This window comes from Microcebus murinus, chromosome 4, assembly GCF_040939455.1.
Source record: "Microcebus murinus isolate Inina chromosome 4, M.murinus_Inina_mat1.0, whole genome shotgun sequence".
Lineage (NCBI taxonomy): Eukaryota > Metazoa > Chordata > Mammalia > Primates > Cheirogaleidae > Microcebus > Microcebus murinus.
The window spans coordinates 99,412,066-99,426,674 of record NC_134107.1 but is presented as its reverse complement, the minus strand read 5'-3'; the positions used below and the strand labels follow the sequence as shown (position 1 = coordinate 99,426,674).

The following is a 14,609-nucleotide window of genomic DNA, read 5'->3' as shown; positions in this document are numbered from 1 at the left end:
TTTGCAAGAATTTTTCTAGAGTATATGCCAAGATATGGAATTGAAGGCTCATAGAGAAGTCCCCACTTTATCTTCTCTAGGTATTTTCAAGTTGCTCTCCAGTTTACAGTGCTACCAGAAGTGGATATATGAGAATTTCCTATATCCCACATCCTTACCAGCTCTTGGTGCTATCAGGTTTTTATTTATTTATCTTGCCTATATGATGGATATGAAATATCATTTCATCATTGTTTTGAAGGTCTTCAAGTGTTGGAAAAAGGATGGCTTGGTAGGTGTGTGAGAACATAGTCTTGTTCTACATGAAGTAGATAATTCCTGAGAAGACTTTATTCAATGAAGTCCCAATGACTATGGTAAAGGAGATTGGTTACTGCCAGTACTTTGAACACTTGTAGTTAAAATGAAAATGAGTTACTGGTATTCATATTTTGACAAATCATAAAAGAAGTTCTTTCTCTTTTCCTAGGCTACATACCTTTTCCTATTCAGATTGGGTTATGAATTTGGTGTTATTAAAAAAATGAATAAATAAAAACTGGCACCCATCTGCACAGGGAAAGAAGTTGCTTAGAAATCTGATGACTGGCTTCAGACAGTGGCCTGAACTTCCAGAAACATGAACATGCTTTAAGATGTTCCTGGTTCCTTGGGATGGGGCTTTAGCCTCTGCCACATAGAGGCAGGCTGGGAGCGAGGCTCGGAGGTGACTGTCAGGGGGCCCTGTGAGGAGGGGCCATGCTCTGGAGAGCAGCCACCACTCTTGAGCCCAGTTAGGTTCCTTTTACTGTGTTTATTTTCCCTTTGTTATCCCTGAGCCTTTTGGTTAAGTCTTGCCTTACCATTTCAGCCTCGTTGCAGCTCTGCTACAGAGAATTAAGGAAAAGGTCTTAAATCCACTTGAGTCCCACTTGTGAATGAGCAAAAGTGGCCCCAGAAACAAAGATGGCAACAGTGATTTGTGACAGGATTTCAAAGGGAAGATGAGTCTTGAGGGGCATCTGGTTATCAACCTAGCCTCCCACTCCCATGTAGATTCTACCTCTGCTCCAGTCTTGGCAGATTGTATTAAGGGAGACTGGGGGCTCTTATACTCACTCTTTCCCACACAGGCCATGAGGGCAGAATGAGTCCTGGCTGACTCAACTTTGAAATAAGCCGCTTGCTCATTCGTTCATTTCCAGGGAGCCAGTGAGGTGTTGCAGAAAGAGCAGGATCTTTGAAGCTTGGCAGACTTGATCTCAAATCCATGCTAGGAGAAGTGTGTGAACTTGAGCAAAGTATTTGAACTCCCTTAGCCTCCAACTCTTCAGCTCTAAAATGAGGTTAATGAGATGACCTTGGAGAGTTAATCACAAGGAATTAATGTGATTACTTACGTAAAAGCACCTAGTTTATGCCTGGAATGCAATAGACATGAAAGAAACGTTAGTTCCCTCCCATCCCACCCTGCTACCTTGCCCTGTGTCCCAGGACAAGCTTTCCCACAGTACCTGGTGCCTCCACAGCCTGCAGCCCCCAGGATCCTTGGGTCAGGTCTTCTAGCATCAGCCACTGTTGTGATCTTCCATAAAAGTTGACCTCTCCCTTGTCACATTGTCTCTGCAATCGGGTGACAACTGACTTCCAACAGTTAACTCAGTAGTATACCTCCTTCACCCAAGACATCACTCTATTGATGGCAACTTCAGGTACACACCAGGTATATGGGGAGATGCAGTATTTGGGGAGAGTAGAATTTTTCAGTAATTAAAACTGACCTCCAGATCATACTTCAGGGCAAGCATTGGTGTTCAATTTGAAGTGAACAGATTTTCTCTGAAAGCCCCCAAGAACAATTGATGTCCTTACCTGCCCGTAGGCAACTGCCTCTCCTCACACCTAAAAGGGACTCAGGACCTACAGATGAGATTATGAATATCCTTGATGCTCTTTGGTCTTAAATTAAAATGCATTCAATGGCTGGTGGCTTGGGTGGCTGACTAGGGAAACTTTCATCTCCCAGTTACCATTGCAAATCTGCCCCTGCCTCAGCTTTCTTCCCCAGGAAGAAGGCAGCCTCTGATAAGGAATTCGAATGGGGTCTTCACCTGTCCCTCACCCGTGGACACTCAGCTAGCTGGAAACATCCTTCCCTCTGGCATGACAGTCTCAGTGGAGAAACTGAAGATCAAACAAGTTTAATCTCTGACCCTCTAGCTGGCTACAAGGCAGGGTTCTGTCTTTAGGGCAAGAAATATCTGAAATAATTCAGGCTGCTCTCATCACAGTGTTATTTCGCCATAGGAGGCTGTCGGCTGCTCAGGGCTATCAATCTGACATACTTCTCTAGTTCTACATGAAGACTCAAATGCCATTTAAGTCTTATTCCAACATTTCTCAAATCATGCGGGTATTACCAAGCATGAAATTAGCATCTAAAAACTCAATTTTAAAGAGCTAGTTCTTTGGGAAAAATAAGAAAAAGAACATTTCCTCCTGTTTACCCTGAGATTTGCTTTTTTCCCCCAATAATTTGGTTATTGTGTCTTTCTTAATATTTAGAGATTAGGTTTCAGTTTTTTTTTTTTTTTTTTTTTTTTTTACCTAGACTCCAATTTGCTCATAAATCTCTTCATGTTGCTTAATTTAAATGTTTTGGCCAACTTCATGGTTTAATAATGAGAAATAAAGTTGGAGCCTTAATGACTACTAAGAAGGGAATTTTCATTTCATTTGGAATTAAGAGAGCTGTTAAAGGGGCGGACATCTCGCCAGACAAACTGCCACTACCGTAGCTGGAGCGTGCCAAATGTGGCTTGATATTATACGTTTCTTTACACTCAGGGTAATTCTCCAATAGGATTACTTGAAAATCCTTCAAATCCAGCCCTGCTTACAGCCACCTGATTGCTCTGGCCCTATTGATTAGCTAGTGGGGCACTGTTAATTGAATGCAGGCCATCTGAGAAGCCCCCAGGCCCCTGGAGTGTCACTCACATGCTGCCCAAGAGAGCTAAGACAAGTTACCCAGCTCCAGTATGCTTCAACACAAGTTGTATAATGGGAGCCCTGAGACCACAATTATCAGATAACTAGGCAGTAGAGAGTCCTGTTTCAGCACTTCCACATGAGCAGACTTAAACTTAAAAGAGAGAGAACTATAAAAAGTTTTAAAACCCTTTTCTAGTAAGTTTACCACTGGAGAAAGATATCCACAGCATGACTGTGTAGACTAGAATTCCCCCCTTGTCCCAGGGCCGGGCGGAAACACTAGCTGGGTAATTCCCCTTGTGAAGAGAGAGCTCTGGTTTCCTTTGCTTGTACAGAATACAGTGAGTCCTCTGAGACAGTCAACGGAGAGACCGCTTGGCACCGGGTGGCAGAATGGGAGCTGGCTTGAGATAGACTAACCCATTTCTATTGGGGGCTTATTGGATGGTTAGGAAAAAATCATCTCAAGTTCTTCAGGCATGTCCTTCAGGCATGTTCTGGGCCATCTTTCCTCACTTCTTTCTAAAGAGTATCCTACAATTACTCGTTTAGCATTGTAATTGTACATCGTCAGGTTAGCAGGCTTTGTGCAGTTAGACTTGACTTGCAAAACAGATTCTAAATGCCTCGAGGGAAAAAACCCTCGTTTTATAGTTTTTGTTGATAAATGAGTCAGCAATTAATCCAAGCATTATTCCAGCACCTACTACGCTTAGAGCATGGTGCAAGGCTTATTTTTTGGTGCTCCAAGGACTCCAGAAAAGGGTGGTACCTAATTCTGCCTCCCAGTAGTTCATGATCTTGATGTGTATGGCCAGGAAGTTAAATAATAGTGCAAGTAGCCTACAGTAAGAACACAATGATTCTAAAACACATAAAAATGACCAGAAAACAAAATTATAATAGTGTTTTTAGGTACTGACATTTGGAGGTTTTTTTCCCTTCACTTTTTGGATTTTCCAAATTTTCTATAATATATGAGTGTTTATTAATAGGAAAAAATAAACCTGAAAGTATGAATTAAGTACTAACACTATAACAGAAATATCACAATACCACGTTAAGATTCAGGGATAAATGAGTGATCCAGAAAGCGAGTTCCCTCAGTTTTAGGTGCCTTCTTTCCCATATCCTGTAGTATCTAAGATAGATATGTATGAGGGCTGTTGATAAATGATCCAGCCATGGAGAGAGAAGAGCCATTCTCATTATATTAATAATGGCTGGAAAAAAAAAAAATAATGGCTGGTTACTTTCCGGACAGCCTTCGTATATATGGTGGGTGTTGAAGGAACACTTTCTTTTTACTATATAGTAATAAATACTTATGAATATAAAGTTTGTTAGTTGATTCTGTAATTTCCTGTTATGACTTTTGTAATCACACTTTTCATTATTAAATAAATGTCTTCTATCATTTTGTAACTATATGGTGTAAATCTCTTTAATAAGATTAGCAATATTTTTGTGTTATATATTATTTCCCCCTTGCATTATAGTTTGCCTCCTCTTTTAAATGCTACTCTGAAAAAGCAGGCCTCATGCCTGATAATCATAGAATCTCAAGGTTGGATTGAAAGGGACTTTTACTAAAAATAAACAGTAAAGATTTTGGAGCCCTGCAGCTGTGTTCAAATCCTAGTTCCACCAGTGACTTCTAAAGTAAAATAGTTTGATTTTCTGTAATATGAGGAAAAGAAAGCTACCTGTTGGGAATATAAAACTAAGATATATAAAACACAGGACACATTATCTGGCAATTAAGTACTCAATAAAAGATAGCTGCTACTATTATTATAGCACTCTTATATACTCAGCATCATCATAAGACATCTAGCCTGACTTCCCACAAAATATAAGAATCCTCTCTGATATCCTTAATTTACTAAGGTACCTCTGATGGTATTAACTCACATACTTACAGTGATAGGGAACTCGTTGCTTTGTTTAAAAGTTCTTCCTTTTATTCATCTGTATTCTGTATCTCAGGAATATGCACTGTTTGTTCTAGGAGCTACACAGGACAAAAAGTCTACTGCCTTTTCCACATGATTTCAACTATCTTTGTATCCCTCAGCTATACCCACAAACCACTTGACCTCTCCACCAATGCAAACTTAGCGTTTAATAAAGGTTTATTGATTTGAATTGATAGAGTTGCCTTTTTAGTCACAATGACTTGGATAGGGTCCTAATGGTAGGGGGAAATGAACTATTAATAAAATGGAGCAGCTGACTGCTAGAGGACCATTCCAGATTTACAAGTCTAGATAGCAAACTTGTTGATCTCCAAGGGCCTTATATATAATTTTCCTGTTAAATTATTATCTCCAGTCACTGAACAGGACTTTCCTCCTCTGGAAGAAAAATCAGAGCTACTGGAAGCTTATATCAATTAAATGACTGTTCTGGTTAGTTTGCGTGCTACACTAAAACTATAAACCTTCATTGCTATTAATAGTAAGAAACATTGTCAGAGAACCTAATAAAAACTCTTCTTCTAGTAAAATTCCATATCTTAAGTACTATACTTAGTATCTCTGATGGTTTCTGAGCATTTATGGAAGCAGGTTGTTTCAAAAAGTAATGTAAAATATTGGGAATGAACAAAATTACAGAATCAGAGTGATTTGTCTGCTTCAAAAACAAAAAGAAAGAGTCCTAGCTAGTAAAAATCAAGCATATGTAGTGCTTTGCCTGGGTTCTATGCTTTCTAGAACAACCCCCCCAGGATCAGGTGATCTGATGCGATGGAAGATAACCAGGCAATAGAAACAGAACTGGGTTTGAATCTTTGTTCTTCATCTTGAAGCTTTGCCTTTCACTGGCAGTGGAACTTTGGGCATGTTATTTCCCTTCCAGAAGCCTTTGTTTTCTCTCCTGAAAATAACGAGATTTAACTCATGGGCTATCACAAGGATTAAATAAACAAATATTTTTGGCAAGTTGGCAATGCTGGAGAAACGCTGGTTCCTTCCTTCAGTGCCTCTTCTTTCATCTAAATGCTAACACTTAGGAAAATAGCAGCATCTTTCTAAACTTGTCAAAACCAGTCAGACTTCCCAGTACAGTACTCACTCTAAATGTTAGAGCTATAATTTGTTGCCCTTCAAACCATGATGATGTTTTCACATTCTAAAAACAAACCAAATTTCCAAGGAGAAATGTGTCTGTTTTTCTGGCAAGTAAGGAGGAAACTGATGTGGATTATTTTGGTAAAGAAGACTGCATTTGCTCTGAGCCAAATTTGCTCTGTACCACTTTGCTGGACTTACATTGAAATGGATGCCAAGGAACCACATTTTGGTAATTTTATTTTGGAGCAGAAATCACTTTTTGAGGGTAGTGAAGAGAGAAGGGAGAAGGCTGATTGATTCTTCCAAAGCTGGCTTGGGAGTCGGGAGGCTGAATTCTTCTAACCTGTACAGAAGGCATGCAGACAGCTGGAAGAAAACATTCCCTCATACCTACCCGTTGGAACTAACTCTCTACCAGTCCATATATATTATCCACTTTCTCTCTCCCACTAGGTTCATGCCCAGTGAAATAAATGAAGTCATATTTTTGCCTAGTATAAATTATTAAGTTGTTCTTTGCACAGTTGCTTTAAATCAAGGGTGTATTTGCATATCCCTGCCACTCAGTTTCACACCTGCAGCATTTTTATGCACATTTGCTCTCAGTTGAATTTCCTCATTCATTCATGCATTCATTCATGGGAACCAAATAGGTGCCAGGCATCCTATGCACTGTCAAAGATAAAAGATGAAAAAAGCATTTCCTCTGCACTTTGAAGGCCGTACTTTGGTAGGCAGGAGTAAGGCGGCCAGCACATGTGTCACATATAATCCAATGTAGGAAGTGATGAGGGACATAGAGACTGGGGGTGTTCAGGAGAGGGAGGGCTTATCCCTTGCTCTCTTGGTGATGAGGATCAATGAAGACTTCACAGGAAGTTCCAAAGGACATTCTAGGAGGGGGAACTGCCAGAACAAAAACCTGGAAGAAAGGGTTGAGATAAATAGGACAAATACAGAGGCTTCAGGGTCTGGCTGCATCCCATATGGGTGGAAGGGAGGTGAGGAAAGTGTCAGGGAAGGTTGAAAGATGACCAGAGGCCGGGGCAGGGAAAGCCTTGAGTCCTCTGAAAGTAAAGGCAGCCTCAGTAACCTGCTGCTTTGTTTGATTTGGAACAAAAGATAGCCTAGCTGAATAAGAATGTATCCAAATTCTGTACTTTATTAGCCAATCTAACCACTCAAATTTTAATGATTTCACTGTCTGACCATTCTGAAAATTGTTTTCTGGCTAAAATGGACGAGGCTATCGGTAAGTATGGAGCGTAAGTGAAAGTGAGCCTGCGTTGTCCTTCTCACCGGCTGTGTTCAGGCACACTATGGGCACAACATTTCGGTCGCTTATGAATGCCACGGGAGCTTTGTTCTGCAGCTGATGGGAGTGGCGGGGAAACAGGTTTTAGGAAGTCAGCTCAGGCGTCTTACTGCTCCACCGGGAATGGAGAGAAACATCGTTCACCTCACGCATCTACATATAAGTTCAGCTTAGAAATAAATTACATCAAAGACCATTCAGTGAGAACTAAGCCACTAAAAGCCAGAAGACTAAGCCCAGCAAGGTTACCTGGAAGCACAGGGAACGGCTGAAGTGATAATGGAAAGTGTCTTCTGCCTTCTGAAATGGACGTACGGAGCACTAACAGGGACCTGCGGGTCTGTGCTAAACTGCTGCACATGCACACACACACACACACACACTGTCACACATGCTCGCACACACCACTTTCACACACCACACACTTCCACATACTCGCATACACTCACATACACCACTCGCACACACCACACACTCACACACACTCACACCACACACTTTCACACACCCCACACACTTTCACACACACACCCCACACTTGCACACACCCCAAACACTTCACACACACACCCCACACTTTCACACACCCACACACTTTTACACACATACACCACACACCACACACTTTCACACACACTCACATATACCATTCACACATACCAGATACTCACACACACTTTCATACACTTGAGCACACCCCACACACTTTCACACACACTCACATATACCACTCACATACCACACACTCGCACACACTCCATACATTTTCACACACACATTCACATACACCACACACCACATACTTTCAGACACTCGCACACACATTCACATACACCACACACACCACACACCTTCACACACACACTCACACACACCACACACTTTCAGACACACCCACCACACACCACACACTTTCAGACACTCACACACACACACACACATATACCACACACTCACACACTATACACATATACCACACACCACCTCCACTCACTGACAGGAACCTGTGGGTCTGCGCTAAACTGCAACACATGTCCACACACACCCCACACCCTCACACACACACACACACCACCCCACGTATCCCCCCCACACCACACACACACACAGGAACCTGCCAGTCTGCGCTGAACTGCTCACACGTATGCACCCCCCACACACACACACCAGTTTAGCTTATATAAAAAGGAGAAAAAAGCAGCCAAGAAAAATAACTTTCTCTCTATACAGAGCTATTTTCCCTCTTATCCTCTTTCAGCTAGTTTTAAAGTCCTGTCCCCATTGGAGCCTATGGGGCTGCATGTTCTCTTGGTAATGCCAGCCTGTGCTGTTTACCTGCTTGTGACTTCTCTCCTTTGACCTTCACATCTGACCGAGTTTTAGTGATTTAAAATGCTTTTCCAGGCCACTTGGTGTTATAGGATTACAGATGATGTAGAAATGGAACATTCTGTTATTTTTAATGGGAAAGCTACTAAGAATGCAATCAGAACAATCCAAGTAGAATAACTTCCCAAGCAGACTCCTTGTGCCATGGATAACAGGATGCTTTAATGGACTGAAAAGGAAGAAGCCGGTTGTAAATATTCCTGTCATTGGAAAAGCAGAAATTTAGGTATTTGGTTCTGTACTAATTTTCACATTGGCCCCGTATCTTGAGTTCTATATTCATACTCCTTCCCTCTAATTCTTAAACTCTTTGATCCTTTTTCTAGAAGGAGCTCACAATCCACTTCAGACAGTTTCATTGCTCCCTTCAGTTAAACTTTCTGTATTCTGCAGGATGAGGCTGTTTGTGTCTGCAGCTAATTTTGCTAATACAACTTTAAAGAAGCCAAAGGATGAGACTGTAGTGAGGATTTCTACAGTGTTGGCAGCAAACAGGGAAAAGCATCATATGAGAGCCAGAATTCCTCAAAAGGACTGCTGTGGGTGAAAACAGAACAACAGCAACAACAGACCATCTTTTATCAGAGGAGTGCTGAATTCATCAACATGAATTAACCATATTTTACTCCAAAGGTGATAAGCAAAGTCTTGTTTTTCTAGACATAAAAAAAAAACAAACCAAGGACACAAATAGTCCTGCTTCCTATACTAAGCTTTCCTTTGCTCTCTTAACTACCTATTAATAGAATCTTGAGCCCTTCTGAATTCCAACATGGTTCATATTCCAAACTTGAGCGCTTTGTTGTTTTTGTGGGTTTTTTTTTATTTGTTTGCTTGCTTTCCACTGTTTCTTACAGGTAAATTTTGTCCTCCCAGGTAGAGTACAGATTATTGCTTCTACTTCTTCATTATTTCCTGCAGCATCTAATGGGGTGCTAGGTGCTAAGGAAATTACCCTCTCCAGCTTACTCACCAATCTATGAAAATGTGCCAGTAGGAGGAGAGATCCTTTGGTCCCTGTTCCCTGACAGAGCCAAGAGACAACATTAGATTGGGCACAAGGAATACTGGAGTGGGCAGGATTCTTTAGCTCATTTCTAGCAGGAGGATCTTTGCACTGATGTATTTCGCCTCCATCCTCTGTAATGCAGACTGTACCTAGTCTAACCTGTACACAGGATCAAACCTCCTGTAGCTACATGAGTCACAATGCACTGATTCCCCGACATGCTTCAGTAAAGCCCAGCTAGTGAAATATTTCTATTTCTATTTCTATTGGCTTACATATGGCCATACTCATATGCTCAATTTCTTTATGCCTCTTCTTGGAGCCACAACTTTTTGGCCATTTCTGGTCAGAGTGGTTGTTTTCCACTTTTATTGCCTTTGTAGATGTCTTTCTTTCTTGATCTCAGCACTTATTCTTCTATTTTTTTTTTTATGGTAAAATTTGTATTTTTTCATTCATTCTTCAGATTTGGAAATTGGCATGAGTTTAAATGTTGACTGATAATAGTCTTAACAATAGTGACAGAGTTTTCTTGCTTGATTGCTCTCAAATTACAAGGGTGTTGACCACTTTAGTTCTGAGATTTGGAGGGTTTCCCCCCCCCCATGGAAGTTACACCTGATTACATTTTTTTTCTTCTATGGGAAAAGTATTTTGAAAGCATGCCATGGCAGGTCTTTGAAGCAAACCACTGGATGGCCAGATCGTCAGCCCCTGAGGGTACTCTATTTGGCCTTGGAGAAAGTCACCTTCTACTGAAAGGCAAGGGAAGTACTCACAGCTCCCAACAACTAAAGGTTTAATTTCTCTCTTTGAGAAGGCCCCATAGGAGGCTTTAAGCAAAATCTTTATGAAAGGATTCCTTCTCTGAATATTCCAAACAGGCCTCTTTGTTAGGACCAAGAGAGCTGACAACCATCCCGGGAATCAAATCTCCCTTATCATTTCCAGACTATTTTACCTTGCTGCGAACACCCTATTGGTGGGAAGGCCACAAATGGTTCTCTCAGGCTCCCCTCAGTCCACCACTCTGCCACTTCTGAAATGGCCCAGCCCTTTTTCAGCCTCCTGTATTTGACTCCTTACACCATGGGGAAGTCCCCCTTGGATTCCAAAAGAAAATTAAACTCCTTGGAATCCAAAACTAACAAACTTTCACAGAGTGGCCCCAGGTGGATTGGTTATCATGATATTTCAGTCTCACCTAACCAATAAGAGGGCTGGTTGGCAAGTTCCCAGGATGAATATTCTCATATGAGCAGTGGATTAGAAGAAGCCAAAAGATTTTCGGCCATCTACATGCTCAACTTACACCCCACCTGGGTTCTGAGGTAGAGATCTTGTGACGGTTGGGGCCCTGCAAAGCAATTAAAAGAAATAAAGCAAAGTATTATATTTTAATTGATGTAATCTTCAAGCTCCCAGTGGAATCTGGGGTGATATCTGACTAGAGTTACCCTAGGTATCAATAGATGACTATTCTGTGAAAGTGCATTTAGGAAGACAAAACCCCAGAATGCTGAACTTCATTAACATGTGTATCCGTTTTGGGGTTTGGGGGTGGGGATTGGCTCAGACTCCCAGGACTGAAAATTGAAAGAAGCCACCTAGACTTTCCTGGGATCTGAACAAAGAGCCAGCCACAGGGGGTGGGGGAGTGGGTAGGGAGGTTGAAAGAGGGAGAAAGACAAGGGCAGGTGGAGGGGAAGATACAAAGTGGGTTTATGTGTTTATTTGCTTTTCGAGTCTAGTACCTGGATATTAGACACACTGAACCATGCTTTCCAAATCCAAACAGCTTCCATCCATCACTAACATCTCAGGGTTTGTTTCTGTTTTATTGTAAATTCCAGTCGAAGAAAGATAAACAGACAAGAAAAAACTGCTTTATACAGTATACAGAGTCAGATAGAAAATACAGAATGGAAAAGAAAGCCAACGACCAACAGATAAAAAGTGGAGACAAACCAAGGAAGAGTACTAGCTGGTTGCAAATTCACTACCAGCTTGAGTGAGGTGCAGCGATGGGCTCAGCAGCTAATAGAAACTGTCTAGTGCTGTCAGTCTTATCTTTATTCCACACGGTGAAAGAAACAGACTTTATAAATGATGCATGGGGACATTTATTTCACTAATCCATTAAAAAAAGTTTGCTATTGATCAAGATATCCTGCTCATAAAAACAAGTTTTTTAAAAAACAACCCTTCCCGCCCCAAATGTGATCTGACAGTAGGAGCCACGTTGTGAGAAGCATGGGAGGAAGCCGTGGGTGGGAACGGAATGGCACCACTGGGGTCTGCAGTCAGTTGGCCTTCGGGTGCCCGTCCCACCAAATCCACGTTTCTCCATGAGGCTTGAGGCAAGGTTTAAAAAATACACAAGTGTCCCGCACAGCTTACTGTCATTTGATGGTTGAAGAGAAAGAAAGAAGAAGGATTCAAATTCATGAGAGAGAAGAGGTCAGCTTAGGACAAAACTGGCATCCTTCATATGAATACTCGGGGTACCATTTGGCCCCCAGGATAGCAGCTCTAACTAACTGTCCTGGCACAAAGAGGATGCTGACCTCCCTAACCAGCAAAAACACGAATTAAGTTTGTCATCTTCCAAAGATGTCTTTATTTGAGTACGTTCGGAACAGAAACAACATGAGGACAATTTGATTCAAGGTGGTGGCAACGCTGGTAAAGGTGGAGGTGGTAGCGGCTGGCTGTTTGTTTCTCTCTCCCTCTGAATTTTCTAGGTTTACAATCAGAAATTGCATAGAATTTGTTTTCCACCAGCAAACGAAAACTCTCCGTGTGAAACTCTCACGTGGTGAAGCCAGGCAAAGGCCAAGCAGCTGCTGGGAATTCTTGCCCCTGCCATCAGCTGTGTGCTCTGGACCTTGCAAACTTCTCACTCGTAGAACAGTAACTAGCAGTCATCTGATAAGCTGGAAAGCATCAGTAACTCCCATTCTGAGGATGGAAGAGAAGTTAAATGCTTAACCTAAAGTCACACAAAGGGAGGCAACTGCCCAAGCTGAGGTTAGGAGTCAAGAGTTCCTGGTTCCCAGGCCTGCGTACTAGGCTAAGAGACTTCACCCCTCTCCCAGGAACCTGGCAAATTCTTGATTACTTAAGGTCTTTCCACTTAATGAATACACACACACACACACACACAAACACACGTGCGTGCACACACACACTCTCACACCTAGATCTCACATTTAAGTAGCAAAAAACTACCCAATCCATTATAGCCTTGGGGGTCTGGTCATAGGCAGCCACTAAATTTGGTTAAAAAAAGATGCAGTTGACAAAGTTACGCACCATACCAACAGGGTGGCCCTGTCCCTCTTCCGTGAACAGCACATCCCAACAGAAGTCAAGGCCATGGTATGGGAAAATTATATTTACCCTTTCTGCTCCTTAAACAAAGCCCAGGATAATTTGTGCATTCTGTTCTCCTCGCCTGTCTTTCTTCAGAGACCACAGTCACAAAAGATCAAATCAAACCCATTAATAGTGAAAGTAAAAAAAAAATAAATAAATAAAGAGAAAGAAAATACAGATTAACTTGAAATCTCAGGCATTTCTCTGAGTAAACTATGGGTTAATTGCTTTTTGGCATTTCAAAAGTACTTTAATGGACTTTTATTTGAGACTCTCCACCTGATTCTTCCTAAGACCCTTTTCCTAAGCTCTGGCAGGCCACCAATTACCATACAGAAAGGAGAGGTCAGCACCTGAAATCTGATGCATATCCTAAATGCATATCCTAAATCCTCCATATCCTAAAATTCTGGAAAAAGGAACAGAGATTATTTAGACTTCTATTCCCTAACCCAGCCTTCCCCTCCAAAACCACAGAGCAAATGATCAGAACTGAGAAGCTGACAAAGAAAAAGGGAGTGGGGGGGGGGGAGAAGGGGAGAAGAACACTAACAAACATATACAAATCCAGAAAAGAAAAACTTCCCTGTTGAGTTTAATTTTTTTTTTTTCCTGTAAGAACTAGACCGAGGGTACAACGGCCCCTTCCTAGGGGGAAATTCAACTGATGATTCCACCAATTCATTGGATCTGCCTGGGCAGGGACCCCCCACCCCAGACTCTGTGTTATTTTGGCGAGAGGAAAAGGCCCCCTGGGAGAAGATGGGTCCTTGTGCCCACGAGAGGGCGAATCCTTTGCCTCTTGGGTGCACCGTCTCTGGGCGGACACCGCTCCCCGACCGGGCGCTGTCTCCGGCTGGGGCGTCAGGCTCTTTGATCTTTTTGTACAGTGACTGGATCCCAAATCCGGAGAGAAGTGTTGACGCTGCGCAAGCCCGGGCGCGCACGGACGGCGGCGCCGGCCCAGCCCCTCCCGCTCCCCGCCGGGCCTCCCGCGTCCTGCCGCCGCCGGGGCTACTCGGGCTCGCTGCTGTTGGTGGTCTTCTCCCAGTCCAGGCTCTCCTCGCTGCGGGCCGGCGACGGCCGCGCCCGCAGGCCCTGGAAGCGGCGGCACTCGGGGCACACGCGGATGTGCGTGCAGCCGCGCGCCACCAGGGCGGCCTCCTGGGCCAGTCTCTGCGCCAGCTGGTCCGGCTCGCCCGCGCCGCACAGCTTGCCGTTGCTGAGCGTCGCCGTGCCCCGCGGCCGCCGCTCCTCCGCGGTGGGGGGCCGGGGCTGAGGGGCCCCAGAGCGCCGCCGGCGGGGGTGCATACTGTCCTGACACAGGATGATGCTGCGCAGCTCGGACACCATCTCCTGGCAGACGGACACCTGGAGGAGACAGCAGCGGGGTCACAGCCCAGCCTCTCAGAACCAGCCCCACGCCTCCCCCGCGGGTGTGTTGGGATGGGGGGCTGCGGGGGTCGGG

The 14,609-nt window shown here is 43.3% G+C and overlaps 1 protein-coding gene across 1 annotated transcript in view; it reads right to left on the bottom strand.

Moving 5' to 3' along the window:
* Positions 1-11,479: 11,479 nt before the first annotated feature.
* The window catches only part of GRIK4 (glutamate ionotropic receptor kainate type subunit 4), a 418,916-nt gene continuing 415,786 nt past the window's right edge, over positions 11,480-14,609 (bottom strand). Inside the window, exon 20 of the mRNA XM_012773499.2 lies at positions 11,480-14,512. Within this exon, the coding sequence (XP_012628953.2) occupies positions 14,156-14,512 (357 nt within the window). The 3' untranslated portion in view covers positions 11,480-14,155. The remainder of the gene's footprint in view (positions 14,513-14,609) is intronic.